Source organism: Colletotrichum fructicola (assembly GCF_000319635.2).
Source record: "Colletotrichum fructicola Nara gc5 chromosome Unknown KSG_Nara_v1_contig04, whole genome shotgun sequence".
Lineage (NCBI taxonomy): Eukaryota > Fungi > Ascomycota > Sordariomycetes > Glomerellales > Glomerellaceae > Colletotrichum > Colletotrichum fructicola.
This window is the reverse complement of record NW_027094054.1, coordinates 3,777,588-3,804,581: the sequence shown is the minus strand read 5'-3', so window position 1 is coordinate 3,804,581 and position 26,994 is coordinate 3,777,588. Positions and strand designations below refer to the sequence as shown.

At 53.0% G+C, this 26,994-nt stretch overlaps 7 protein-coding genes across 7 annotated transcripts; 4 read left to right on the top strand and 3 right to left on the bottom strand.

Annotated features, from left to right (window-relative positions):
- Nucleotides 1–1,180: 1,180 nt before the first annotated feature.
- On the top strand, nucleotides 1,181–3,718 carry plh1 (Phospholipid:diacylglycerol acyltransferase; the record flags this gene model as incomplete). The annotated part of the gene is made up of 5 exons (XM_032020876.2): nucleotides 1,181–1,201; nucleotides 1,362–1,560; nucleotides 1,698–1,713; nucleotides 1,763–2,057; nucleotides 2,135–3,718. The coding sequence occupies 5 exons, from the start codon at nucleotides 1,181–1,183 to the stop codon at nucleotides 3,716–3,718; spliced, it is 2,115 nt and encodes a 704-aa protein (XP_031881961.2).
- Nucleotides 3,719–4,679: 961 nt separating this feature from the next.
- Nucleotides 4,680–6,352, top strand: dip1 (the record flags this gene model as incomplete). Its single annotated transcript, XM_032020874.1, has 3 exons — nucleotides 4,680–4,734; nucleotides 4,861–5,393; nucleotides 5,459–6,352. The coding sequence occupies 3 exons, from the start codon at nucleotides 4,680–4,682 to the stop codon at nucleotides 6,350–6,352; spliced, it is 1,482 nt and encodes a 493-aa protein (XP_031882060.1).
- Nucleotides 6,353–9,479: 3,127 nt separating this feature from the next.
- Nucleotides 9,480–11,919, top strand: SLM1 (Phosphatidylinositol 4,5-bisphosphate-binding protein SLM1; the record flags this gene model as incomplete). The annotated part of the gene is made up of 5 exons (XM_066151916.1): nucleotides 9,480–9,744; nucleotides 9,806–10,631; nucleotides 10,686–10,955; nucleotides 11,072–11,113; nucleotides 11,184–11,919. 5 exons carry the CDS (start codon nucleotides 9,480–9,482, stop codon nucleotides 11,917–11,919), a joined length of 2,139 nt encoding a protein of 712 aa, XP_066008737.1.
- Nucleotides 11,920–15,871: 3,952 nt separating this feature from the next.
- On the bottom strand, nucleotides 15,872–16,755 carry GAR1 (H/ACA ribonucleoprotein complex subunit GAR1; the record flags this gene model as incomplete). Its single annotated transcript, XM_032020871.1, has 4 exons — nucleotides 15,872–16,288; nucleotides 16,349–16,449; nucleotides 16,523–16,573; nucleotides 16,689–16,755. 4 exons carry the CDS (start codon nucleotides 16,753–16,755, stop codon nucleotides 15,872–15,874), a joined length of 636 nt encoding a protein of 211 aa, XP_031882066.1.
- Nucleotides 16,756–17,197: 442 nt separating this feature from the next.
- CGGC5_v007839 (Threonine--tRNA ligase) lies at nucleotides 17,198–19,957 on the top strand (the record flags this gene model as incomplete). Its single annotated transcript, XM_032020870.1, has 8 exons — nucleotides 17,198–18,521; nucleotides 18,581–18,859; nucleotides 18,912–18,994; nucleotides 19,044–19,089; nucleotides 19,144–19,380; nucleotides 19,436–19,574; nucleotides 19,637–19,693; nucleotides 19,750–19,957. The coding sequence occupies 8 exons, from the start codon at nucleotides 17,198–17,200 to the stop codon at nucleotides 19,955–19,957; spliced, it is 2,373 nt and encodes a 790-aa protein (XP_031882065.1).
- Nucleotides 19,958–20,445: 488 nt separating this feature from the next.
- pps1 (CDP-diacylglycerol--serine O-phosphatidyltransferase) lies at nucleotides 20,446–21,449 on the bottom strand (the record flags this gene model as incomplete). Its single annotated transcript, XM_032020869.1, has 4 exons — nucleotides 20,446–20,814; nucleotides 20,899–21,092; nucleotides 21,208–21,303; nucleotides 21,377–21,449. 4 exons carry the CDS (start codon nucleotides 21,447–21,449, stop codon nucleotides 20,446–20,448), a joined length of 732 nt encoding a protein of 243 aa, XP_031882064.1.
- Nucleotides 21,450–22,764: 1,315 nt separating this feature from the next.
- CGGC5_v007837 (putative zinc metalloproteinase) lies at nucleotides 22,765–25,383 on the bottom strand (the record flags this gene model as incomplete). Its single annotated transcript, XM_032020868.1, has 4 exons — nucleotides 22,765–22,861; nucleotides 22,916–23,042; nucleotides 23,119–24,850; nucleotides 25,027–25,383. 4 exons carry the CDS (start codon nucleotides 25,381–25,383, stop codon nucleotides 22,765–22,767), a joined length of 2,313 nt encoding a protein of 770 aa, XP_031882063.1.
- Nucleotides 25,384–26,994: the final 1,611 nt, after the last annotated feature.

The window sequence follows — 26,994 nt, the reverse complement described above, 5'->3', positions numbered from 1 at the left end:
AGATATGCTCAACTCATGACAAGACGATGAGGTAGAGACTGAAAACGACGGGGAAATCGCTTCGGATTAATGCTGCGATTACGGAAAAAGAAGCGGCACTGCCGCGCGCGAGGAACGAAGAGGATCAAGCGGCCGATTCGCACGACACGGTCGCGAATTGTGCGTTTGCAGGTTGACTTGATTTGAGTTGACTGGCGGCGTGGGAGGGTAGGTGAGACTACGTCGGGCGTTGTCTTGAAGTGCTTCCTCAGAGTTGAGGTCAGCCAGGCAGGGTAAGGTAAGGCGACGCGACTCCAACCCGTTGCGGAGGCCAAGTAGGGCGGGTGACAACTCACTGGCCTGCATGCCCCGTGCACCCAACTTGGTGGAGCTCTGGATGTTGAAGTGCCTCGAGTAAGTACCTACCTACCTAGGTAGATACACTAGGTAAGGGAGGATAAATAGGTAACCTTGAACTAATCGTGCCTTTACCATAATATTTAACCCAGTCTGTCAGCCATTTCTTCCGTGGGTGTTTGGGTGTTTTTCATGCAATGCACCCAGCCTGCAACATTGTCGCTCTCCCGTCCATGTTGCGTGAAGTCGGCCCGGACCACTATCACATGCTAAACGAGCGGTAGCGCATTTGCAAACGAATTGCTTTCTGAAGCTTCGGGGGCTGCCACCAGCAGTCAGTCGTAAGGCCTTTCTCGCGCAGCTTTAGCTAGCTTGTTGGTTTTTATTTGGAGGGGTTTTTTTCCCCTCCCCTAATTACCCCGTTGCCTCCGACCAAAGCGACAAAAGAAGAAACTTGCTTTCGTCGCCGGCCAGCTGAAGCGCGATCCTATCATTTTTGGGGTCGTGTGCATCCTGTTGTCCCGCTCTCGTTAAGAAAGGTGGTCTACCAACCATCGTACTGTAAGACAATGTGAAGAGTGGCGAGTGGCCTTGTGTATGTTCCGTTGGAGAAGACGGCCGATACATGCGCCGCAAGGAGTCCTCAAAATTAACTTACCTACTCCAGCAAATGTGAGAGATCTCGTCTGACCTTTGGCAATGGAAGGTATCTATTAAGTACATATGTGCCTATGATTGGTAGGACCTCTGAGAGACAAAAGACTGGAATAGCTACACCTGGCTTTCAAGTGCCGCATTTTATGCAGTGCCTGATGAAAACACAACGCCCGGACCACTGGCAACCATGTGGCCCGCCCAGATTGACGTCACGTTGAATCGACGGCTTACTAGCCCGCTGCCCTGTGCCCTCTGACCTCCCTCCTGGGCATCTTGCCGTGGCCGTGGCTACCTACGTACCGCTTTGAAGCTCTGGACATTTTTACTTCACCTCCATTGGACGGCTTGCTCTAAAGTGTTCCCATTAGCGTCGGGACTACCAGCGACCTCTCCTCGTCCCACTCAACCTGTCCGATAACCCAGGTGCGTGGCTTGCGCAGAATAAGCTTTCCGCAACTCTCGGCCACGCTCTGTGCCTTCCACCCCGTTACCCCGACGGTCCGCCTGCCTCGTTGAGTCCTGGCCTGCCGCTTAGGCATCACGAGCACCGCGTTCCGCGACGAATAAGTATTGAACCCTTCTCCCTCGAGCACACCGGCGCCCTGCATCCCAGGCCAAATGTTGGGCACCCGAACTCCTCCCTCTGCGCTGCTGTACACCATCTCTCGCTTCAAACCTCTCGACGGCGCAAGCTGACCTTATAGTCATTAGATTTCTCAGGTCAGTCGCAGGCGATTGCGATCGTGATCATGTCTGCGCCTACTCTCAGGCGGCGTGCCGTCCCCGCCGATCCTCAGACCGAGAGCGAGTCCTCTACACCCCGAGATGAGAGTCCCGACAAGTCCGAGAAACACGCCCACGTCGTCCAACACTTGAAGCCAAAGACAAGAAAGCGCCGCAACACCGCCATTTTCCTTCTCGGAAGCTTGTTCGGCATTATAGCTGCCGGCTTTTTTGCCAAAAGCAATGACCTCATCGACTTCCCTGAGCTGGGCGAGCTCAGCATGGACAGCTTATTCGACGTCTTACCCGCCGGTTTAGTCAAGGACATGCGCGATCTAGTGGTCAGTAATGCTTCATTCACAAGCTTAAAAGAAGTTTATATTCCAGCTGGACTGAACTAATGCGGCTTCTCGTAAAGCAAGGCGAGCGCGAGTTCGTTGATAGCTACGACGCTTTCTCAGTAGGTTTGCAGGCCCGCGCCGAAGGCCTCCACGCACACCACCCCATGATTATGGTCCCGGGCGTTATTTCAACAGGTCTCGAATCGTGGGGCACCACCAATGTTTCACGCCCGTACTTCCGCAAGCGCCTCTGGGGCAGCTGGAGCATGATGCGTGCCTTGGTTTTGGACAAGGAGAATTGGAAGAGACACCTCATGTTGGATCAAGAAACAGGCCTTGATCCCCCACATATCAAGTTACGGGCTGCCCAAGGCTTCGATGCAACCGATTTCTTCATTACGGGATATTGGATTTGGAACAAGATTTTCGAAAATCTTGCGTCCATAGGGTACGATCCAACTAATTCCTTCACCGCCGCTTACGATTGGCGGCTGGCATATCCGAACCTCGAGATCCGGGACCAGTATTTTACGAGGCTCAAGTCCTACATCGAAACCGCCCACGAATTCTCGGGGAAAAAGGCGGTTCTCGTGTCGCACAGCATGGGCGGGCAAGTTCTCTTCTACTTCTTCCACTGGGTCGCATCCGAGACAGGTGGCCGCGGTGGCGATGACTGGGTCGAGAGGCACGTAGAGGCGTGGATTAATGTTAGTGGCTGCATGCTTGGCGCTGTCAAGGATTTGACGGCAGTACTGTCTGGCGAGATGCGAGATACGGCGCAGCTCAATGCTTTTGCTGTCTATGGCCTCGAAAAGTTTTTGAGCAAAGACGAGCGGGCGCAACTATTCCGTGCCATGCCCGGGATATCTTCCATGCTTCCCATCGGAGGGGATGCGGTATGGGGTAATGCCACCTGGGCTCCCGATGATCAGCCCGGGCAGGACTTCTCCTTCGGGTCACTGCTCAACTTCCGCAGCGGCATGAACTGGACCACACCCGACCGTAACTTGACGGTCGAATCGGCCATGGAATACCTATACAACACGACGGAGGAGTGGTACCAAAAACACATCAAGACAAGTTACTCGCACGGAATCGCACACACAGAGGCGGAAGTCGAGGCGAACGAGAAGGACCCCCGCAAGTGGATTAACCCTTTGGAAACGCGGCTTCCACTGGCGCCGAGCATGAAGATTTACTGTTTCTATGGCGTTGGCAAGCCCACTGAGCGAGGATACTATTATCGGTCTCCAGAGATGCCGTCTCTCACGAACCTGAACATCACCATCGACACAGCTTTCACCCAAGGACAAGTTGACCACGGCGTTGTCATGGGCGAGGGAGACGGTACTGTCAACTTGATCAGTACGGGCTACATGTGCAATCGTGGCTGGGACTACAAGCGATATAATCCGGCCGGGTCCAAGGTCACTGTGGTAGAGATGGAGCACGAACCGGAACGATTCAATCCCAGAGGTGGACCCAAGACGGCAGACCACGTAGACATTCTCGGGCGGCAGCACTTGAACGAGTTGATTTTGAGAATTGCAGCGGGCAAGGGGAACACGATTTCTGACTACGTTGTGAGTAACATTTTGGAGTATGCGGATAAGGTCAAGGTCTACGACGAGGACAAGCAGCCCGAGGAAGAGGAGGAATAGCATGTTACCCGAAAGCATAGCTATTGAGGCAGACAGTAGCAACAGTTTGTGATTTTGGTTAGGGGCGTTCTGGTGAATTGCAGAGGAGTCGGAGGGATTTGGCGATGGTCATGGCATGATAATACCCTTTTCGGTCAACTGTGATACTGAGGACATGTACTACTTAAACACACAAATAGAGTCCACATCATCGACACCGGTAATAACATCAGAAAGAAGAATAAAATAAGCAGAAAAGGAATTTCTTTGTGTCCGGCCACGGCTGTGGGCATCGTTACCATTGGCCCTGTTTTCCATCTCCCAACGAATAGATGCAACACAATCGCTTCGACCAGAGCCGATTGCTCCGAATTGATGTATCCCAGGCATAGTCATTGCAGGTCAAGTCGGGCGAGTCGAAACTAAGGTAGGTAGGACGGCGGGGACGTTGAGGCTGCCCCGTAGCTGTCCAACCGTGTGCAGCAGATTCAGCAAACACCGCACAGCAAGCAGTTGAATGCCTAGGTACACACTATGAAGGTACCTTCTGGTGGATACCTTAAGGTGCTCACCATTCCAACCCCTCACGCTCTGAGTAAAGCAAGGAACGCATTCCCCTCCATTTCCCCCACTCTGAGCCCGGCACCTACCTTCCCCACTGCACGGGGCACCCGAACAACGTGGACCAACTCGCCTTCCTCTACTAGGTACATACCTTACTTAGTACCTTACCTACCTACCTACCTACCTACCTAATCTCACGGGCTACATACCTAGGCTGACCAGGTGGTGCCCTCGTGCAGTGGAGAGGGGCTTTGCTGTCAAGCCAGACCATGCCTTATGTGTATCAACCCTCCAGAGTCGAAACTCCAGCCGGCTTCATCTCCCTCCCACAGAATCCTCCGTTGCAGTCGCAACTCGACACGCCCTGCGTCAGTTATGCAGACCATTTTGGGCACCAAACTTTGGCGATAATACCACCATGGCGGATTTCGATGTGTACGAGTCTCTTGAGACCCGGCAGCAGTTCTGGGAAGGTCAGTCGCCCTCGTGCGCCATCTTCGCTTTGTCTTCGTCCCTTCCCTCAATGCCTTCACGATTTTTTTTTTCCGATTTCCACGGAGCCTGCCGACTGACCGCCTGCATTATTTTACCAACAACAGAGCTTGACGATGTCGTGACCACCCAATACCAATCGCACGATCTGATTGACGAGACGCTTAGAGCCTGGCTGCACCTTGCCTCAAGATTCAGGGATAAGTTCTACGATGCCGAGGACGATGTCGCCGTCTGCTGCGATAAACTCCTCTCTAGCCATCTGTTTCGAGAAAATAAAGAATACATTCGCACCCAGATCGTGTACAGCCTTCTTCAAGAAGATGACACGGCATCACTTCACGTCATCGCCCTCTTCCTCCTCCTCGATGGCCAATCCGACGAGTCAACGTTCTCCCGCATGATTGAGGAAGCCTGCTTTCCACGGCTGCTTGAGCTCATCAATGGTCGCAAAGAACAGGACCCGAGACTACACCGTCTGTTGCTGGAGCTAATGTACGAGATGTCTCGTATCGAGCGACTGCGTACTGCCGACTTGATGCAAGTCGACGATGGCTTCATCGCCTACCTATTCCAAATTATCGAGGAGCTGTCTAACGATGTCCACGATCCGTACCATTATCCCATCATACGCGTCTTGGTAGGTGCATACCCATTTGCGCTCATCTTCCACCCGCTGGAGCTTGCAGGCTGACAACACGATAGCTTGTCTTGAATGAGCAGTACATGCTAGCATCCACCGACGTCGCCGCCGACCCGACATCTCCCACTGCACCCCTTACAAACAGAGTCATCAAGTGTCTCAGCATCCACGGAGCTTTGTTCCGAACATTCGGAGAGAACATTATTCTGCTGCTGAATCGTGAGACAGAGACCTCACTCCAGCTCCTGATACTCAAGCTTTTATACCTTCTTTTTACTACCAAAGCCACCTATGAGTACTTTTATACGAACGACCTGAAAGTCCTGCTCGATGTCATCATCAGGAATCTTATGGATCTTCCAGACGAAAAAATATCCCTCCGCCACACATACCTCCGCGTTTTGTATCCACTCCTAGCGCACACACAGCTAAGCCATCCACCACATTACAAACGAGACGAGGTGATCAAAGTCTTGAGGATCCTGGGCGGACTGGGCAACCCTCATTTCGCGCCTGCCGACGAAACAACAGTTAGGCTGGTAGATCGTGTTTCCAAGGTGAAGTGGCTGGGCGACCAGGAAGCTTCCGGCGAAGCGGAGGTAGCTCGAAAGTTCCTGGGCATCAGTCTGTCTAGATCGGAGACGGCGAGCAGCGTTAGTGTTGTCGATGTGGCGGCCGTGATGGAGAAGCCCGGAGTCATCACCCCGAGTCGTAAGGCCGAGGCCGACATGGAAGCCAAGGGGGAAGGAACGAAGGCGAGCGCAAGCACGGCGCGGCAAAAGAAGCCACTCCCGGAGGTGCCCAAACACAGGCACGGCACCCCCGTTGGACCGACCGCGACCTTGCATTTAAACGGACACAAGAAGATACCGCCCAAGGCACCCCCGCCACGTCGGAGGACGAAACTCAAGCCCATTGAGCCTACCGCAGACGATGCTCTAAGTACAGACTCGTGACTGACACCACGAGCCGGAGACAACAAATTGGTCCTGGCGACCGTGTAGTTAGTATGAGACCATGACCGGCGTCGGTGTTTGTTCGATTTTGAAAGCAGCGAAGCTGCAGGTAAGGGAGGGTGCATTGCAACTTCGAACTCGTTGTTGGCGTATAGCGTTCGGGTTCAAAGCTACGGCATAGCAGGGCGTTTCGGTTTCAAGAGGCAACACCGTCTTTCATTGGAAATAGGTTAGGAAGCTCAGTAGCCTACGTTGTCCTAGCAATTGCTGAATTCGTATCATTGGCAAAACATACTACGCCTTGCTCATGTGACTTGAAATCGGCGTGGAGTACTAATGCGTTGCTCTGAACCTCCACGGCCCCATAATGGAGGGGGAAGGGGGAGGGGGAGGGGGAAGACGGGCTAGATAGGCGCGTGAACATGAGATGAACATTATCTGTCTCCCGATAGTATGCAGGGTGAAACCTTGGACATGATTAAAGACCGGTAGGTGAGATAAGTGGGTTATTCAACGCCAAGAACCATTCAACAGCTTGCCCGACAGAAGATATATTGCAAAGCGACGCAAGCCAGAATCAAGGCTTTATCTGTAGGTTGCGGGTGGGAAAGAGCTCCTGCGGTCCAATCAGATGAAACGCACCCTCGGAAACGATAGGTTTACCACGAATGCGCCACCGAGTATTGGTCCAGGTGACTGAACAAAGCGATTGAAGCACACTGGCTGGCTGACTGAACAGGCACACAGGCTACTAGAAGGCGCAGAAATATCGTGGCGCGGTCCACATGTCTGGGCTTTCACCAGTTGGTTGGTGACGTCGCAGAGGTGATGATGGGTACCTGGCATTTTGGACGATTCCAACCTCTGGTATTCTTCTAGTGTTCCGTTGGCCTAATCGGTCAGAACGGATAACAGAGGTCTGCTACGCTTTGGTTAGATCGGCCTAGACTGATTTGATGCAGAAATCCAAGCACGGCTCCGACAAGATCTTCTTATTATGGTTCGTGATGAGCATACACGCTGTTTCACAAACCTACTATGTAGACATAGATACAAGCGCTCGAGGAGACAGGGAGGGTGTCGCTGAGGTTGCAGCGAGTATCCGCTGCTGTGGTTGTGATTACGTCGTGGGGAGGAGGTGGGGGGCTTCGAGCCAGGGGCACATACGTCATCGTGTGGCCGAACTGCAACGAGGAGCTTCTTGGCTTCTTGTTTGCGATCAGTTCGAATGTCGCACGAACAGGCCACGCAGATCGCAGCTCATCCGCGCAACCGCGGCACAATGTACACCACTCATCTACGTATCTAGGAAACGAGGGATATCGGCTGGCCCGTGAACGCGAACTTCTCCAACCGAGTAAAATGGCAGAGTTCTAGTGTCGTAGTCAACAGTGCGGGGCGGAGGCGCATACAACGGAAAGGTCGAAGCGAAGCTTTCCACCAGACAGAGAACCCTCCATGGCATGGCGGGGGATAATGAAACAAAATTCCACGACCAAATTCGCATGTACTTGGACCCTTGAGCAAGAGGCGAGACAGCGGGATCGAATTGCAGGATGCTTGTCTCGAATGAGTATTGCAGTATTCGTACTGTAGATGTTTAGGATGAGGCATGAAGGGCGATCGCAATCAACCACAGACCTTAGCCGAGATACGGAAGCAAAATCCAGGGTCCAGCGTCGTCCCGTCTCGCTGCATGCGCTTCCCGAGAACAGGGAAACAATAGGTATTCGTACATAACTTTGACGCGCCGGGTGGATGATGGGATGGGCAGCCACTCATCGTCCCAAATAGTGCCTTTTCGGGTCAGGCCGAAGACATGAGGTGCGTTATGGGAATTGAGTGCCTTGATCCAGTTGCTGCATGCTGCAGGGCGATTGACGTTTGGTCGCTCGAGGTTCGTGGCGTGGCATGGATGTTGCTGTGTAAATTATCCTCAGATCCTGACACCCCCCCTGCCCTGCTCGCCCCGAATGGAGTACGAAGTCGGCTGCGGATGTGCCGCAGCGACTAGCAATGACAGACAGACTGACAGGGTACCAAGCTGCGGAAGCGGGTGCTGATTCAAGCCCCGGGTTCTTGTGTGTAAGATGAACAAACCTCCACGGGCACATACCTTGATTACTTCAAGCCACCTTTCTGGCCCAGCTTCTCTCTTGTCCTCGTCGCTCGGCCTCATATTTTCTTGCACGATACGAGCGCCCAACGATCCACCTCACGATACCGACCGACCGACCGATACAGCCCCTCGCTATAATTCCACCTTCTGGACCCGGTCATCTTCGCTCTCGCCGCAGACCTTCCCAGCATCCATCCCTCCCCTGCCCGTACGGCGCCCAACTCTCTAGCAGCCTAGCTCGCCCGTGACCAAGACACATCAGCATTCCACTGCGCCGAATCGGGGCCACCGCTGCGACTCGCGCGCCTCGATGACGACATCAGTCTGAGTTTGTGCAGCTCTTCCGGCCATCATTGCGTCAAACGCGTCGCGACAGTGTTCACTAGCCAGACGTCGATTGCACACCTGGCGCCATTCTTCGCTGCGCTAAGCTGTCTAGACAATCTTCCGGTTATCAAAGAGCTACGCTAAACTCAGGACCAGCAGGAATCTCTCTCAAGAGTTAGTTGCTCTGGTACCGTGGTGTGCCAGTTGAGACGCCCGTTTCCACGCCTACACCAATGTCCATCTAACCATAGTAGCTAGATCCCCGCTCGCGTCGTCCACCGTCTCAACATCCAAACACACCCCTCACTTGCCGAAGCCGGTCGCTACAGGGCAGAGGACCTGCGAGACTGAGGTCTGGACGCCGCATACACCATGAACTCAAATCGCACTTCCTCCTACTTTCCTCAACAACCACCCCCCGCCACCATCTCTTCTGTTCCTTCCTCCTCTGGTGGCCCTTTACAATACAACGAAGATCAAGAGACACAACTCAACACGCTTGCCAACTCACATCCTGGTCATCAATTACATCACTTCCCGCAAGACGTCGACCATACTTCTTATGACTATACCAACAACGATAGCCTAGCCGTGCCATCAGCAACTTCTCGGGGCAAATTCACGGAAGAATGGGATGCCAGTCAGAGAGGGAGTAGTATCATAGACGGGCCGTCTTCCAACATGCCACGATCAAACTCGTTCGTCTCCAACGCAGGGGAGGATCACCTGAGCCTGCCCTCACGACACAATACCCTCAAGAAGAAGAATTCTTTGCGAAGAAATGGCAGCCTCAAGCGCAGTGGTAGTCGTCGAAGCATGAAGGCTGGGAGTGTCCGCAGCCTAGCCTTACAATCGACTTCAGACCCCGACGAAGCGCACAGCGCTTTTCACTGCCCCGTCCCGACGTCTGGTAATCCAACCGAGGCTCTGTCTAACAGATTTCAATGTAAGTCGCAGGGGTACTTCACCAGCTTGACAGGCGCGAAAGTTTTTGACCTTATCTATAGCTTGGCGCAAGATACTCAAGGATCTCATCGCATATTACCGCGAGATCCAGACTCACTACGAGCACAAGTCTAAGTCGCTCCTGAAGCTGGCCAATGTTGCCAACAATATTTCAACCCCGCCTGGCTTTCTCGAATCAGGGGGCATCGACGATGCCTTGCAAATTCTCCGCACTTATCACAAGGGTGCCATCCTAGAGTCGAATAAAGCCAAGGAAATTGAGGAGGATGTCATCTTGGCACTCACAGGTCTAAGGAGCGATCTGCACCAAAAGATCAAAGAGATCAAGAATCTTTCAGGCGATTTCAAGAATTCTGTTGAAAAAGAGATGGATGGGACAAGACGGGCTGTGAAGACATTGCAGGACACAATAGGTCAGAGTGATCTTGATCCTTCGTTGACGACTGGGAAGCAAGATCCTTACCTTCTACGTCTTGCTGTGGACCGACAAGTCGAGCGACAAATAGACGAGGAAAACTACCTTCACCAGGCGTATCTCAACCTCGAAAATTCAGGTCGCGAGCTGGAGTCTATCGTCGTCGGCGAAATTCAGAAAGCGTACAATGCGTACGCCGGCATCCTCAAGCGCGAGTCCGATGCAGCTTACAGCGCGATTGACGAGCTACGCATTGGGCCCATAACCATGCCCAAGGATCACGAATGGACATACTTCGTTCAAAAGGACGACCAATTTGTGGATCCGAACATCCCGATACGGTCCGCCGAGCACATCCATTATCCTGGCCGAGACCATGTCGCTTGCCAGGAGATACGTGCGGGACTTCTTGAGCGTAAGAGCAAGTATCTTAAGAGCTACACGGCTGGTTGGTAAGTCGCAAGTTCTGTTTGTAAGGTATCTGAAAATGAGATTGACAATGCCAGGTATGTACTGTCTCCGACTCACCTACATGAGTTCAAATCGGCGGATAAGGGCCAGGCCCCCGTCATGTCATTGTATCTTCCAGAACAGAAACTAGGATCCCATTCAAGCGAGGGAGGATCATCCAACAAGTTCATACTCAAGGGTCGCCAGACGGGTTCGATGCATCGCGGCCACACGTGGGTTTTCCGGGCCGAAAGCCACGACACAATGATGGCATGGTACGAGGACATCAAGGTACTCACCGAGCGTACGCCACAAGAACGAAGCGAGTTTGTGCGAGGACATGTGCGGAGCTTAAGCCAGTCTTCCCATCGGTCAACCAGTAGTGACGGTGTTCTCGACGACGATGATGACGAACCGTTTTCGGCCGATACAGCAGTCGCAGCCAGCACGAGTTCGAGGCAGGACTTGCGCCGTCCCGAAGCAGGTGGGCGGTTTCCATCCGACATCCAGGTCAACGCGCAGCGAGGCTTACAGGCACCTCTTTCGCCATCTAGTGTGAGCTCGGGATTTGATAACTGGGACAGAGACGCGGCTGCGCAGCCGTCGGCTTTGCCTGGCGGCATGTTGGGCACCGTCCATTTAAACGGATATGGGGGCACAGCACGGACTCCCATGGAACAGACGCCATCCAATGCGGCCTTGGTCAGTCAACAAGCAAAGGAAGATGGGGTTAACCCGTACACCAATGAGCCTCTGCGCCGCTCTCAGTCTTTGCACAAGGATTCCCAGGCAGCATACCTGTATGCTACAGGCATGCAGAGGGCACACACCCAGCAAGCTGCACCAACCAGACCCGAGGAAGATGTTCAGCGAACGTCGTCTATAGATCATGACCGCGGACTCGAAACACCAGGTGGCAACAGCCAGTACGGCCAATGGATGAATGGAAACACAAAGTCGAGTCAGGTTACTTCCAGCACCGACAACCAACGGCAAGATGCGAGCGATTATTCCGTATCAGCTAAACCAGGCAACGATGATATCAACGTGGCTGCGGTGGCAGCAGGCACGAGTGCTTCGCGCGGTTTGAATAACATACACACGCAGCAAAGCGGTACCTCGAGTGGAACACCCAATCCCAGAAATCAGGATCTTTTCCGCCAAACGCAGTCCGCTCCTAGGCCGACGGCTGGCACTATAAGGAATGATAGCGTCCCGACGATTTCCAATTTACATATTCCAGGAGAATACCCCAAGGGCGGGTCGACTGCTGTTGATGCCAGACGCTAGTTGCGTTCATTAGAAGGGGTGTGTCGCAACGAAGGAGGAGAGTATCGGCAACAAGTTGGGTATGGACCTACCAAGAGACGTTCGTTCTTCAGACATTCCTGATCCCCAATTGGTTCCTCTATTTTTTTCTATCATTATTGTATCTTCTCCTTTCCCTGTCAAAGACATGGCAGAATATGCTTGCGGGAAGCAAATTGCTACAGAACAATATCACGGGCCGTGATGCATTCGTTGTTTGAATTCCATTCATAGCTCGCCTCACTCGCAAATAAGTCGTCAGCTAGTCTGCCTCTCTCATCTAGCCTTTGCTGTTTCGGAACATCCGAACCCCCGAATCCTGTACCCGCGGTAGACTAAATGCTTCTATCTGACGAGTATTGGAACAACAAAGCAGACGCGAGTAGCGTACCAAGACCCCCAAGCCCAATACCACAGTATTGTGCCCCGCGGTACCCAGACAGTACATCTAATTTGATCTCGTTGACCTGTGTTTCGACCGTTCTCGCCATTCCCAAAGCAATAGACATACTGTAAGCAAGTACAGATAACACCAGGCCCCCTATAACCCTCCGATAGTCCTCCGGAAGACTATTTCTCAGCAGTATCGTTGCGAGTGGCCCCGCCATGACGATCCCAAGTGGGAGAAGCAGTGTGCTCACGAATATATTTGCCCAGTACGTCTGATCCAAGGGTGCCGTTGCCACGAGTACAGACGCCGACGTGAACCCGATGAAGGACACGAGAAAGGCCCAGTACACCTCTATGCCCGGTGTCAGATACGCCAGAAGAAAAGCCACGGCCAAACTCTCCACCGCCATCGGTACAACTGCAGCGCTTGCCACAAGGCAGTCCCAATCTCGTACTGCTTCCATGATCTGGAAAAGATAGAATGCCCAAACAACGAAGCATCCCCAACCAGCTGCGACACAGGCCAGCACAAGATTTGTCGACGAATTCATCACCCGCAAAGGCACGAGAGGGTTCGCGACGACAGTCTCATTGTACACGAAAGCCGCAAGCAATAAGACCCCGATGATGAGAAGAAAGTAAATGTGGGGGGTGCGCCAACCGACCGCTGGTGCCTGATTCCATGCGAAACTGAAAAGGGCCAGTCCAAGAGCACTCAGGATGATACCCGTGAAGTCGAGTTTCACCCAAATGTCATTAATACAACACTCTTTGCGAGGATCTTGTTGTGGAAGAATAAGAACGCTTAGCCCCGCGGCTGAAAAGCAGACGGCCGCGAGCACAAAAAAGCACCATTCCCAAGCGAAATTGACGGCGAAGACAGAAGACATCACAGATCCGATAACGAAGCCGAGGGGCGCGCCGGAACTGTAGAGCGAGAGTGCCGTGTCCTTCCTTTGGCCAGGCGGGAAAAAAGCCTCCAGGATAGAGAAACCGTTCGGAACGCTCAGCGCTGGACCGATACCCTGCATAGCACGGCAGACGCAGAAAAACGTGGCGCCGTTATAACCGCCATTGTGGACAGTCTGAGAAAATCCGGCGAGAAGGCTCCAGAAGGCGTACCATAGGCATCCGCATATCAGAATTCGCTTGTGACCAAAGACTTCTCCTAGTCGGACCGAAGGTATAGTAAACACGCCCAGGGTAAGGACGAAGCCTGCAGTAAACCAGGAATGCTGGCCCTCCGACAAGTTCTTGAGTGAGTTAGCGATTTCAAGCGCAGGAGCGATGCCCTGGGAGAAGCCAGCGAACATAAGAATCTGATGAAGGCTAGTGACACCCAGTAGCGAAAACTCCTGGGAAAACCCCTGGGCAGATACGGGTCGTTTCTCCAATAGGTTTTGTTCTTGGTACAGATAGCCTCTACTTGCCCACGGAAGGTCATCTTCAACAGCGTTTGTCTGCATTACGGCCAAGAGGCAATCGTTCCGGCAGTTGGCCGCAGGAATCGTGTCGATCGCGTGCCTGCTGCGTTGAGTAATGACAATCTTCCGTGCTGCTTCGAACAGATCAGGGTATTCTGACGGGTGTGCCAAGGCCTCGGGAGCTAGCCTCCTGCACAATCCCAAACCATGCGCCGTGATGTCCCTTGTAGAGGGGGGAGCTCGCAAATGTTCTCTCGCATGTGCTCGCAGACTTTGCGAAGCCAACAGTGGATGACTAAAGAGGGCCTCAGGCGTGGTGCCTGATGCGAGTGACACAACTGCTGCGTTGTGGGTTGAGCTAGGTGATCCTGGTGACGTTGATGATATTGGTGATATTGTTGACGTTGGTGACGTTGGTTCGTCGCGTGGGGGAGTATATGATGAGGAAGTCGTGCTCGGCCTGAATGTACGTGATTGTGTTCCGCTCAGATCATTGTCAACCATACAGAAGACAATGTCTGCAACCGATGCTCGCAAATCCGAATCTCCAGCCTCTTCGTGGCGAGAGACGTTATTGCTGGGGTGTTGTTCGTCTCGGAACTGCTGTCTGAAGGACTCTGTTACAGCTATCATAACATCGGCTACCCTTTGCATTGCTTCGGTAGCTCTTCGTGTCTCCCATACTGTTGTCGGAGTCTGGATGAAATCTGATGATGTGGGCGGTGTTGCCATATCCGTCTTTGTCGTGCAAATTCATAGGGAAGCTTCCCGTTGCTAGTATGAAATAGTATTTGAATGCGGGTTGGTGCTGGTCAAGAAGACGTGAGCATTGTGCTTTCACGCCAGAAGGAGACGGGTAGGTCCAGAGAAGAAGTCCGTGAGCTGTAGTTGAGAAAGTGAGAAATCGAACAAGCGACTCCAATACGTTCAACGTACGACTGGGTTCGCTACCCAATCCAGGTTGGAAGGATGAGCGAAAATGACAGGGCGAAGGCCATGGAGACCTTCCAGGCTCCCGTTCTATCGATTTGCCGCGTGTAATCTAGCTAAGCAAACAGTTCCCATCCTTTAGCAATATGCTGTGGCTCGTGGCCCAGGACGTCACGGTCCCCCATGCAAGTTGATGCCAGAACTCCATCCGTGGAAAAGTGTCCAGGTTATTAGCGCTATGCTGCTACCGACAAACACTCTCTCTCATCTGATGTTTGCTCGTTAGTTCCGCTGAATTTTGGGAAGCTTCCGTCAGGTTTCGGGATACATAGCTTCAGATGAACAGCCCCAACTGAGGGCTAGGGGGCGTCGCCGACAACCCTGTCGGCATTAGCTCCGTGGTTAGCTCGAGTACTTTGAGGTCTTGGGATCAGAACCACACGGCCAGGATGAGGCTGAAGCGAGTAGGATGACGGAGTTTTGCAACTCATTCTCCACAGCAGTAACCCGCGCCACCAGCAAGATCCTTCGCCTTTGCCTAACACTGATCTTTGCTATTTCCCCCCACAATGTCTGCCGTCTTGGAGCTTTCGGTGCTGCGAAGAAGGTCCCAGGTTAGCGGGAGCTTAGAGGCAAGAGGCGCCTGACTCAGAATAACGCATGGATAAGAACTTGATAAAAAGAGACTAAAAGGTCAAGTGACAATCAAAATGCGGTTTGTTGACTCGGCGCAAGGCATTGTAGGTTGTATACCTAGCTGAAGTCTAATGTGGGTAGGTAGACGGTCCCATAGGCTGCGATGATGTTGGTGCTGTGATAAAAATGGAAACAGGCTTCCGTCGAGAGGCCCTGGTCGGTCTCGCGCTTGCGCCTCGTTCCCACGTCAGCTCACCTCGCGTCCACCCAACCTCAAATCAAAGGCAGATAGAAAGACACGCAGTCTTCCAGAGCACTTCTCAAACTATTACCAATTATTTCAAAACTTACTGGAATGTGCCATGGCAACAAATCATGCTCGCAATGAAGACCTCTGTTCCTTTTTTTTCGGGTAACCATAGTAGATGATGTACATGCAGCCTTGAGCCCCTTTCACCAGGACTGATGCCAAAGCAAAGCAAACCAGAACGCCAGAGTCGTAGTCCAACAGAAGAAAACCTCCCCCTCTCAGAGCTTCGCACTTGGACACAAGGCTACCGTCCTCTGCTAAAGCCTCCGCGGCCACGACCACCGCTGAAGCCACCGCCGCCTCTCGGTGTGCCTCCCCGGCCGCCGAAACCACCGCCTCCACGTCCGCCGAAGCCGCTGCCGCCGCGTCCCCCTCTTGCGGGGCCTCCACGTCCTCTGCCACCGCCACGCCCGCCGAAGCCAGGACCGCCGCGACCACCCCTGCCGCCAGCACCACCACGGCCTGCACGCTTCAACTTGGGAGCACCAGGGGGGGGCTTCGGCTTAGGAAGGAACTTGTCCAACGGAAGAAGCTTCTCGGAACCGATGTAGAACTTGTCGCCCTCCTTGAAAGAGGTAGCCTGGATACCCTCAGAGGGCTTGATAGTAAAGTAGACCTGGTTGATGGGACCGAGAACCTCGTCCACCTTGCCGACAGCAGTCTGTATTCTTGTTATTCTTGCGGCTCACATCGATGAAGGTATTTGGCGCGTCGATCCTACCTTGTTCTCGAGGAAAATCTGGGCGTTGAAGTGAGGAACCTTGGGGTTGATGCTCTCGCAGACCATCTCGCCCTCACACGCGTGCATGAACTTGCCCATCTCTGTGAACAAAAACAGTCAGTTGGGCAATTGCTTCTAGGGGAGGTTTCGAGTCGTTGCTCGATATTCACATACCGAGAATCGTCGCGGGCGGGCCCATGTCTCTTTGTCCGAATCCACCTCGGCCTATTTATCATCATGTTAGCTGTTGATGCGAGAGCGCTTCACCAAGTCTTGACTTTGCAGGGGATACAGCGGTAACTTGAAGAACAATGATGAATTGAAGTAAATGAAAACTTACCGCCTCCTCCACGGCCACCAAAACCACCACCGCCGCGGCCACGCGGAGCTCCTCGTCCAAACGACATAATGATGGTGGATTGGCTGTAATGTGGGAGCTGCTCGTACTGCTGCTCTTTGCTGCTGCTTGGGGAAAAAACGATGCCTCTGGCGCGCCGACAGAAAATTTCCAGCGACCCAATAGTGGTGCATGCCCAATCGAGCTTTCTCATTGGCTAAATCTGGCGGAGCGGAATATCCTCAGCCGACACACCCCGCCAAAATTCCCTGGTCTCCACCATAGTGGGACAGATGTGGGCTGGCAGCAGTTCACAGTATGTACAAGCAAGTGAGCAATTGTGGTCCGGGACACAGCGCCTCAAAAAGTCACCCGAACCCTTGTTTGACTCACCATAGAGCTTTGGCGGGGTGACTGGCTGTTTCGCCCAAAATTATCGCCCAAAATCGTGGCTTCGTGTCCGGCCGATCTCACCTATCCGCACCACCAAATCCCTTCAATTGGACGAAACCATGGATTCCGCGAAGCAGGCTGTCGATGCTGTTGCTGAGGGCGTCAAGAAAGTCGCTCTCGGCAGCGCCAACAAAGACAAAGCCCCTAAGAAGGAGAAAAAGGCGAAGAACGCTGGCGATGCGTCGGCGGGGCCCCTTGAGCTCAACCCCCCTCCCAAGTTCTTGCAGCAGCGACTTGATCTTTTTGACAAGTTGAAGAAGGAATATGACGAAGAGCTCGCCAAGAGGCCTCGTGAGCCCATCACCATTACAATGCCCGACGGTTCTGTCCGCCAGGGAACGAGCTACGAGACTACCCCCGGCGAGATAGCCAAAAGCATCTCCAACAGTCTGTACAAGAGAACAGTCGTCGCGAGACTCGATGGCGATGAGAACCAACTGTGGGACTTGGACCGACCCTTGGAGAAGAGCTGCAAGCTCGAGTTGTTGTCTTTTGAGGACGAGCAGGGCAAGCAAGTATTTTGGCACAGCTCGGCGCACATCCTCGGTGAGGCCTGCGAGAGGAGATTCGGATGTTCTCTTTGCATCGGCCCCCCGGTAGATAACGGCTTCTACTACGAGATGGCGCTTCCCGACGGCGCTGCTGTCCAAGCAAGCGACTGGAAGCCCCTTGAGTCCATCGTCGGATCGATCGTCAAGGAGAAGCAGAAATTCGAGCGCCTGGAGATGACGAAGGACCAGCTTCTTGAGATGTTCAGCTACAACAAGTACAAGCAGCACATCATCAACGACAAAATCCCTGACGGTACCAAGACTACAGTCTACCGGAACGGACCTTTGATCGACCTTTGCCGTGGACCCCATGTACCCAGCACCGAACGCATCGAGGCATTTAGCATCATGAAGAATAGTGCCTCTTATTTCCTCGGCTCACAAGAGAATGACTCTCTCCAGAGAGTCTACGGTGTCAGCTTTCCCAGCAAGAAGGAGCTGGCTGCTCACAAGAAATGGCTTGAGGAGGCCGCCGCCCGTGATCACCGCAAGATTGGGCAAGACCAGCAACTTTTCTTCTTCCACGAGCTCTCCCCAGGCAGTGCCATGTGGCTTCCGCATGGAGCCCGCATCTACAACACCCTGCTGGCCTACATCAAGGAGCAATACTTTAAGCGCGACTACCATGAGGTTATCTCCCCTAACATGTATAACGCAGACCTGTGGAAGATCAGCGGCCACTGGGATCACTACAAGGATGACATGTTTGTTCTGGAGGTCGATAAGGAGAAGTTCGGTCTCAAGCCCATGAACTGCCCAGGCCATTGTCTCATGTTTGCCCATACCCCCAAGGCCTACCACCAGTTGCCGTGGCGAGTCGCCGACTTTGGGGGTGAGTTTACTACAAGCTCTGTCTTCAAACGTATCGCATGCTGACTATTGCCTGTACAGTCCTTCATCGTAACGAAGCAAGCGGTGCTCTGTCCGGTCTTACCCGTGTTCGCAGATTTCAGCAGGATGACGCACACATCTTCTGCAGGGAGGACCAGATCAAACAGGAGATTAGCGGCCTATTTGACTTCCTTAGCGAGATGTATGGCTTGCTGGGCTTTTCCTTCAAGCTCCGACTGTCTACTCGCCCAGAGAAGTACATGGGTGAGCTTGAGACCTGGAACAGAGCGGAAGGCATGCTTAAGCAGGCTCTGGACGAGTTCGCGGCTTCGACGGGCGGTAGGAATTCAAGGACCCAATCTTTTCAAATGAACGCTAACTCTGCCGAAAGGTGTGCCCTGGACTCTGAACGAGGGTGATGGAGCCTTTTACGGTCCCAAGATCGATATCAAGATCTTAGATGTTCTGAACAGAGTAAGTATAGCTAATACCTGGCTGTAGTAATGAGTACTGATGGCACCAGGAATGGCAATGCGCCACGATTCAACTCGACTTTCAGCTCCCACAGAGTATGCAGTATCTGTTCAAGTGTGAGATGGGTGGGAGAAGCTGACCTAGGGTAGATTTCGGATTGGAATATGTTTCGGCGGATGTTCCCATCAAGCCCAAAGATGATGAAGCTGCCGCCGCTCCCAAGGCCCCTGAGGTCAAGATGAAGGACCCCCAGGCCGTCGTCGACTCTGCAGCTGGGACGGGCGAAGATGATAAGAAGAAGCGGGTCACCAAGCCCCTGACCACCGGATGTCAGCGTCCTGTCATCATTCATCGTGCCATGGCTGGCTCTATTGAGAGATTCACAGGTAAGTCCGCATGTGCATGCTCCCGGGGGAACAGTAACTCAGCGTCTTGCGTTAGGTATCCTTATCGAGCACTTTGCCGGAAAATGGCCTTTCTGGCTCAGCCCTAGACAAATCATGGTTATTCCAGTCGGCAAGGGCTTTGTCGAATATGCTGAGGAAGTTCAGTCCATCTTCAAGAAACAGGGCATGTGGTGGTACGTTTGGTCTCCGGTATTGAGACGTTCCTAGAGGGAAGAAGACTGACAGAACCAACTAGTGACGTCGACTTGACCGGAAACACGCTGCCCAAGAAGATTCGCAGTGCTCAGTTAAGGTATGTCATCTAGATTTGATCGGCGTCTCCTCGGAGTTGCTTACTAACCTTGGTAGCCAATACAACTTCATTTTCGTCGTCGGCGACGAGGAGATGAAGGGTAGACAGGTCAACGTCCGATACCGTGACGATACCTCCAGCCAAGACCGTGGCAAGCCTGTGCCATTGGACGAGGCTATCGAAAAGCTTAAGAAGCTTGGTGAGGAGCGCGGCACCTACAACCCTTTCCCTTCGGTCGCCAAGCCTGCATCCAAGGAAGCATAAGCATGAGTTTATGAGATGCGATATTGATGAGCAGGAGCATTCACGGCGAAGCACGCTACAAAGATCCACGCAGGGTTTAGACTAGGAGGATGGCTGATATCGGTGATTACGGGAAGGGGGAAAAGTTTCGAGACACGGTGACACTTGCAACAATCAAATAGGCGTAGAGGGAATGGGTATCATGCATATTTTTCGTGTGCGCGTGTGCTGAGATGTATCTCTGTAAGCTGCGACAGGCTTTCAACCGTTGGTTTACCTATCCAGCCCAGCCTCTGCCCATCCTAGTAACTCTGCCAGTCCGCTTATCGAAAGCTGTATCCTTGCTCGTCAACAAACTCCTGGTGGCGGCTCATGATCGCTTCCGTACACAACATTCGTATGCTGGTAAGGTCACTACCATTTCCCTGGAAGCCAAGCCCCCAAAGCAACGATTTGGTTTGTCCTACAACGGTTAAGTAGCTCATCAATTCCTTGCCGAGTGGCGTGGTTTAAGGCTTCGGAATGTGAATGCTCTTGCTTGTCATCATGCATCCGTGCAGGACGAACACGAGGGCGATTGGGTGGAATTCGAGCGGTGACCCGGCGAACCACGTACCCAAGGGCAAGTCCCCCAGTATCCATCTCTGTGAGATGAAGTAGGCCATGACTGCGTCTAGGCCCAGGCTCGTAGGGATCGGCGTACCCTCAAAATACTTGCTCTTGCCGGTAGCATCCTTGGGGAGGACCGAGACAGTGACGTTAAAGCGAGCAAGGCGAGTGAGACCGCAAAGAACGAAGAAGGTAAGGCAAGCATGGTCCACAACGGTACGCAGGCCGAGTGCGAAGGCCACGGAAGCGGGAGCCACGCCGAATGATATCTATGAAAGTTAGCCTGGTCATACTATCTTCAAATAGGTTAAAGTAGTCAACGGGTTCAGGTGACTTGTTGTCCAGATACATACCAAATCAGCCAGCGAATCAAGCTCCTGACCCATCATACTGCTCTTCTTTCTCCATCGCGCAACCTTTCCATCCATGAAATCAAAGAATAAGCCGAATGGCAAGAAGAAAAGGGCGAGGTACAGAGTGCTAGTAGATGCGGGATCGCCGAGACAGTAACGGAGGGAGGTGAAAATCGACATAACGCCGCAGGCACCTAGGAAGGCAAGCCATCAGCTTTCTTCTCCGGCAGTATCTTCGACACGTACAGCGAGGGGTGCCAGCAGAGAAAGGACATGTTGTCTGTCAGAGGGAGGAGTATGTGCACGCACCATTGCACAGTGTAATGACATCCGCAAGGTGAAGTGCTCGAATCAAGGAGAAATGGCCCGTGTCGGCGGATAAGAGGAGTTTCTGCTTGTCGTATGCTGTCGGTAAAGTTCTGGTCAGCTTCTCGGTCTGAAATATGCACCGAATGCTCTGAAGTGGGCGGTGACGCACCCGGCTCGTTGAAGCTGCCGGCATCCTTGGCTGCGCTCCCGTTCGTCACGGCGCTGCTTGTTCGCTTTGACATGATGAGGTGTATGCTTCAGCAGTAGGTACGATGCTTGTGGACCTGGCAAAGATGCGAGGGGCGACGTAGCTGCTGCTTTTGTGGCAGTTTTTTTCTATTTCGTCTCAATGGGGGTTGATATGGCTCCGTTGGTGGGTGGAAGAGACCGAAGGCGAACGATGGCAGGAAACGAGGGGAACGGCCTTTTTGTATGTGAGGTTTTCGTTGAGCTCCAATGCGGGTGCTGGTATAGAGCGAAGTAGCTGCGAGTAGGGATGCGTGTCTGTAGGAGCAGGTCACACTCTTCCGCCTCAGAAAGCCAACAAGGATAGCCGGGAGAAGCACATGCCGTCATAGCCCTGTCCGTTCTAGACTTGAAAGTGCCTAGCGGTAGCTTCGGCTAGTGCACGTGATCGCCTTGTTTTGGGGTTTGTACAGAGTACGTACTCTGTCTGTATTGAGCATGTCGGGTGTTTAGTGTTATACTGTCGGGGCATCTACCTTATCGGAGCCCACACTGCAGCCAAACGGTCTGCCTCACTTAATAGGTAATCTGACATCAGTCTAGGTTGATGTAGGGTCAGAAGAATATTCGCCTGCCTTCTCCATGGGACAGCCTGTTTTTCCTGTGTAGCGACGGCGATGACATTAGCGTAGAGTATATGACTACGGGAAAAGTAATCGCCTCAGCACAGGAGGAACAGGCGGCCTCTTCTGCACTGGTTCTACCGTTTCATCACGTAGTCTGGTCTGGATTTCGAGGCTCCATCTAGAGGAAGATCATGCCCATTCTTTACCAGGGTTTCCTTAATATGTTTTTTTCTTTCTTTTATTTGGATTGAGCCGATTTTGCAGAAGTATTCAGCCACGCAAGAATCACCTGTGAGGCCATACCCACCCGCCATTTTTATACAATAAGCCCAGGCGAATTAGCAGTACCGACGCCACTGAATATGGACAACGTTCTCCGATGTTGTTCATATTTGTGGATACACTTACAGCAGAACAGAGCACCTCCACTCCATTGTAAACCCATTTGTCGTGGCGTAATTAATAGACATTTACCACCGTACTGAATCTCCCACCATGTTCAGTGCGCTGCATGTGCTCGATATGTATCCTGATCCCCAAGCCCCTGGTGTTTGATGCCCCAATAATACAAAACAATGCTCTGGTTCGATGTGTTACTCCAGAATAACGGTATCAAAGGCGCAAGCATAGCAAGTGACACGCCGGCTCCTAGAATTTCTTCAGGTAGATGATGGCGTCCAAGCTTATGCCCCCCTCTTGCCTCTCGTGCATTACTATTAAACTTCCTGAGACAGACTTTTGACCCTCATCGAACAATGAGAATCGAAAATCCATCAACCCAAGGGCCGCACGAGCCAGCTACGCCGCAGATAGTGTATCCCCTTGGAGGTATCAAAGTATGTCTAGTAATTCGGTTAACCAATGTCGACGGTGAAGTTGCTCTTGTCACTACTTACGCTGAACCCCCATGCGCATTGCCAAATATGGGCGATCTTCGACCCAGGCTGGTAAGCACTTGGATAGCATCGATCCAGTGACCCGAACGAACGAAGAAGCCTGAAATGTATTCGCCTCGACGGATGTCTGTCGCGTCACAAGTCAGTTTATTTTGCGGAAGAAACATTGCTGAGGCTGGTTAAAACGAGGGGCATCAGCTTACCCAAGTCGAAGGTATCGCCGCCTTCTTTGCCCCCTCTCTTGCCAAAAAGCTGGGTGGTATCATCGTCATACACGAATTCTATACCGTCAACCGCGTATCCGTGGTAGAAGATAATGCGAGATAGGATCCTGTTCTGTTTAACGGCGCTCTCAAACACAACTTCTTGCGCGACGCTTTCCTGCATGGATGAGAGCCCTAAAGCCTTTCCTCGGTAAGCCGTTTTGCCAAGGGGACCAGGAGTCAGCTTGAAGGAGGACTCCTTGGAGCATAGCTTCTTGAGGTCGTCAACGTCCAAGCTGCCGCCTCCATGGGATTTGACCGAAATTCTGAGCCGTCCTTTCCGCTTGCTTTCTGGGAGCCTCTCCCGCAGCTCCTGATCGCTCAGCGTCAATTGGCGTTGCACAGAGCCAGTCTCAGCTGGGTACTCGATCCAAGACCGACAAACGTCATCGTCTTCAGCAAATAGCTCTATGAAAGCTACCCCGGTCGGCGCCATGACAACCATCTTCCCACCCTCGACAGGGAAGGCATGTACGCTGTCATCTGGGTTCATAGGTGGGTCGTTGGGCAACCTGAAGCACGGATGGGCGCGGAAGCGCAAGCAATCCAATCGATGCCAACCGCATTCGTCATCTTGACCGACCAAACCACCCTTGGACTTCGTTCTGGTACAAAAGGCCTCGCGAGCTACGAAGCTGCGGTTGAGTGTCAAGTAGTCGCGCAGCATGACGCCACTTTCCTGATGAGGGCACCCGAAGAGATGGCCCGTCTCGTGTAAATGCGCGCCAATTCCGATGCTGGCTGCCTCCCAGGAACTGCCAGCTTGACCGCAATCGTTGGCAACAAAGTCCACATCAGTCGGAGTGCAATCCGTGAACGCGGGGACTACTTCTTCAAAACTCGCGGGGTAGCTCTGCAGGCAATGCGAGCCAAAAATAGCCAGTTGTAGATCACCAGCATTTCCGCCGAGCGCCGCGTGTCCCCTGACCACGTTGGCTTCCTTGTCCCACTGCGTATCAAGAATCAGCACGGAAACGTACTGCTTCTGACCGCCTAGTGGTTTGAAATGTTGCTTCACGGCTTCAGCGGCGATTCCGTACAAGTCTCCCTTCTTGGTCGCCTTTTCGTTCTGCTGCGCCAGCTCCAAGTCTCGAATTTCTGCGACAGTCTTATCCGACCTGATGATGTGGACCCTCGCTTCCGAGCGCAGCGTTCCGTTCTCACGATCCCGTTGATTAGAGGTACCAGTGACCCATTCCTCCTCAAACCTGAAGGCACGACGCCCAAGCTTATTGCGCCACATCTGCTCAGCGGTGAAAGCCTGCCAAAGGTATGCGGCCATGCGGAATTTGCGCACTGCCATGTCCAATTCGTTGCCCTCGCGCTCGATTCGGGCGGGAACCGCATCGAAAACTTCAGCAGAATCCTTGGCGACGAGAATTGCGAGCTGTAAGGGTGGTGCACTGTTGGCTGGAAGCATATGGATTGTGAGGTATGATGCATGTATGGGGTTTGAAGAGCTGCTGTTGGGCAGTTTTGGACTGGAGAAGTCGAATCGGATCTTGTTCGGTCCTGGCTGCAGATAAACCAGCGCCTTAAACTGAGAGTCGCACACGGGCCAAAATGTTGGCGGGAAGTTGTCGTCGAGTCGTGTTACGGAGAGGGTGCCGTCCACAGGTTGCTGAGAGGGCTCGCCAATGGTGCCGTGGACGAGAAGCACCTTTTGATAAACCTTGCCTGTTGTCAGCAGAGCGTTCTGAAGCTGGAAATGCAGCTAAGAGGTTGACAGCGGTTACGACCACCTGTGGCGAGCTGTCTGATCGAGGACGCCATCCGGACATAGACTCGGGGGATGCAGGTTGCACAAGGCGGAGGGCACGTCCCTCATGAGGGTGTCAAATTACTTACCCAGGCATTTTCGGCGACATTGGCGATCCGGGGCGCGTATTGGGAGACAGGCAATGTGGACTTGCCCGTGACCACGGGAGAGCCCAAGCCCGCCATACCGGAGACGCTGTTTCTGTGAGAGTTGCTGACGGGCTGTAGCGGAGGGCGAGCGAGAGGCTGATTGGAGTCCTTCACTTGAAGATTCAGAGCGGGATCAGAGGCATGGGCGAGTGATGGTGGCGTTGAGGCGCCGCTCGTGGGTGTCGGGGTATTTCCTTGGCTAGCATCACTGGAAACGTCTGTGTTGGATCGGTCGGTTTTGAAGCTGGCCTTAGAACGACGACGCAGCGCTCGGAAATTGAGGATTGACGGGGCCATGGTGAGGGCAACAACTGCCCTCCGAGGAAGAAGGGATTTCGACCGCGGGAGAGCGATTTAGCGAGAGGCTTTTGACATGCGTGGCAGAAGAGACAACAAGATGCCAACGGATCCGGGCGCAGGTACGTTATGGTGCGCGAGGAAGTGGAGGATCGAGCTCTGGCCTATCTGGAAACTGGCGTTAAGGGGTGGAAAACGAGCCCGGATGGAGGAGGGAGGAGGAAGGGGCGGAGGGTCGGGTCGGGTCACTGATCAGCGCTCGACATGGACGTCTGCAGTCGTAAGTAAAGTAAGATGAAGAGGTGTCGGTTGGAAGGTGAGGGCAGGATGTACGAGTGAAGCAGTCGAATCAAAATAGAGGGATTGACAGGTAAAGTGGGAGGACAGGAATCGAATTGATGTGCAGGGAAGCCGCATGTACGCCCGCTCAGAAGAAGGGCAAGGTCCCAGGTTGGCGAAGACACTGGACGAGGTAAAGACCGGATAAGTTTCGGGGAGGGGCAAAGCGCAAGTGGTAGGATGGAGAAGGGATGAAGAATCAAGGCCAAGGTGAAGGAAGCATGGAAGGTCAATCGATTCCGCCATCCACGGGAATTGAGACTGAACGGGACGGGAGCGAAAGGGAAACGAACGTGCAGGCGCAGAGCGAAAGTGCAGGCGCCAATGCCAGAGCAAGTCCAGGTCCGGGTCCGGGTCTAGTCCCACGTCTACTTTGACCCAAGTCCCGGTTTGGCATGTCTGGGTTCCATCCACGTATCTCTTCCTGCAGGCGCAGTAGTAGTGTCCCGTTCAAAATAATCAAGCAGGGTAATTTACGAAGGTGGGAAAAAAAAGGAGCAGGACCTACCTGGTCGGCAGACGCACGCACGGCTGCAACTGATCGATGACGTCGCCATGTTTCGATGTGGGAAACACACACTTGAGATTGCAACTACACAACCTCCTTGCCGGCCCAAAACAACAGGCGGGAAACAGAGTACATAGGAGGCAGACGCAAAGATAAGGCACCCAGACACGGCATGCGTCCGATGAATTTGGGATAGCAGTAGATGGATGAAGATGGAGCAAAGGAATGCCCCTTTTGCACGCTCAAATAGAGCGCTGTGAGACGGCGACTTCACTCAACTTGGCCCGTCAAGACAGGCTGGTGGATGGTGACTTGCGGATACAAATGTACGTCCGCACCTGCACCTGCACCAGTAGCACTGCCCAGTGCATCAGCCAGCACCCGCACATGCACCTGGGCGATCGGCCACTGAGGGTGGATACCTTCCTTACCTACCTTAAGGTACGTATTTTTTTTTATTTTTTTTATTTATTTTTTTTGGTCCCTACCATCCCCTGATACCTAAATAACAGCACACCGAACACCTACCTAAGCAGCACAAAACCGACCAACATGAATGGACAAGCACGAACCTGTGGGACGAAGGTTACACTAGCCTAGATAATTAGCAAGAAACTAGAATTGGGGGTTGAAGACGGGGCAGACGATCAAATGGCATGAAGAAGAAATGTTGTTGGATGGCTATTTTGGCAGGTCAAGAGTTTGCTCCGGAATCCAGTCCGTATCGACCGACGTTCGTTTGCCGTACTACAACAACGACTTTT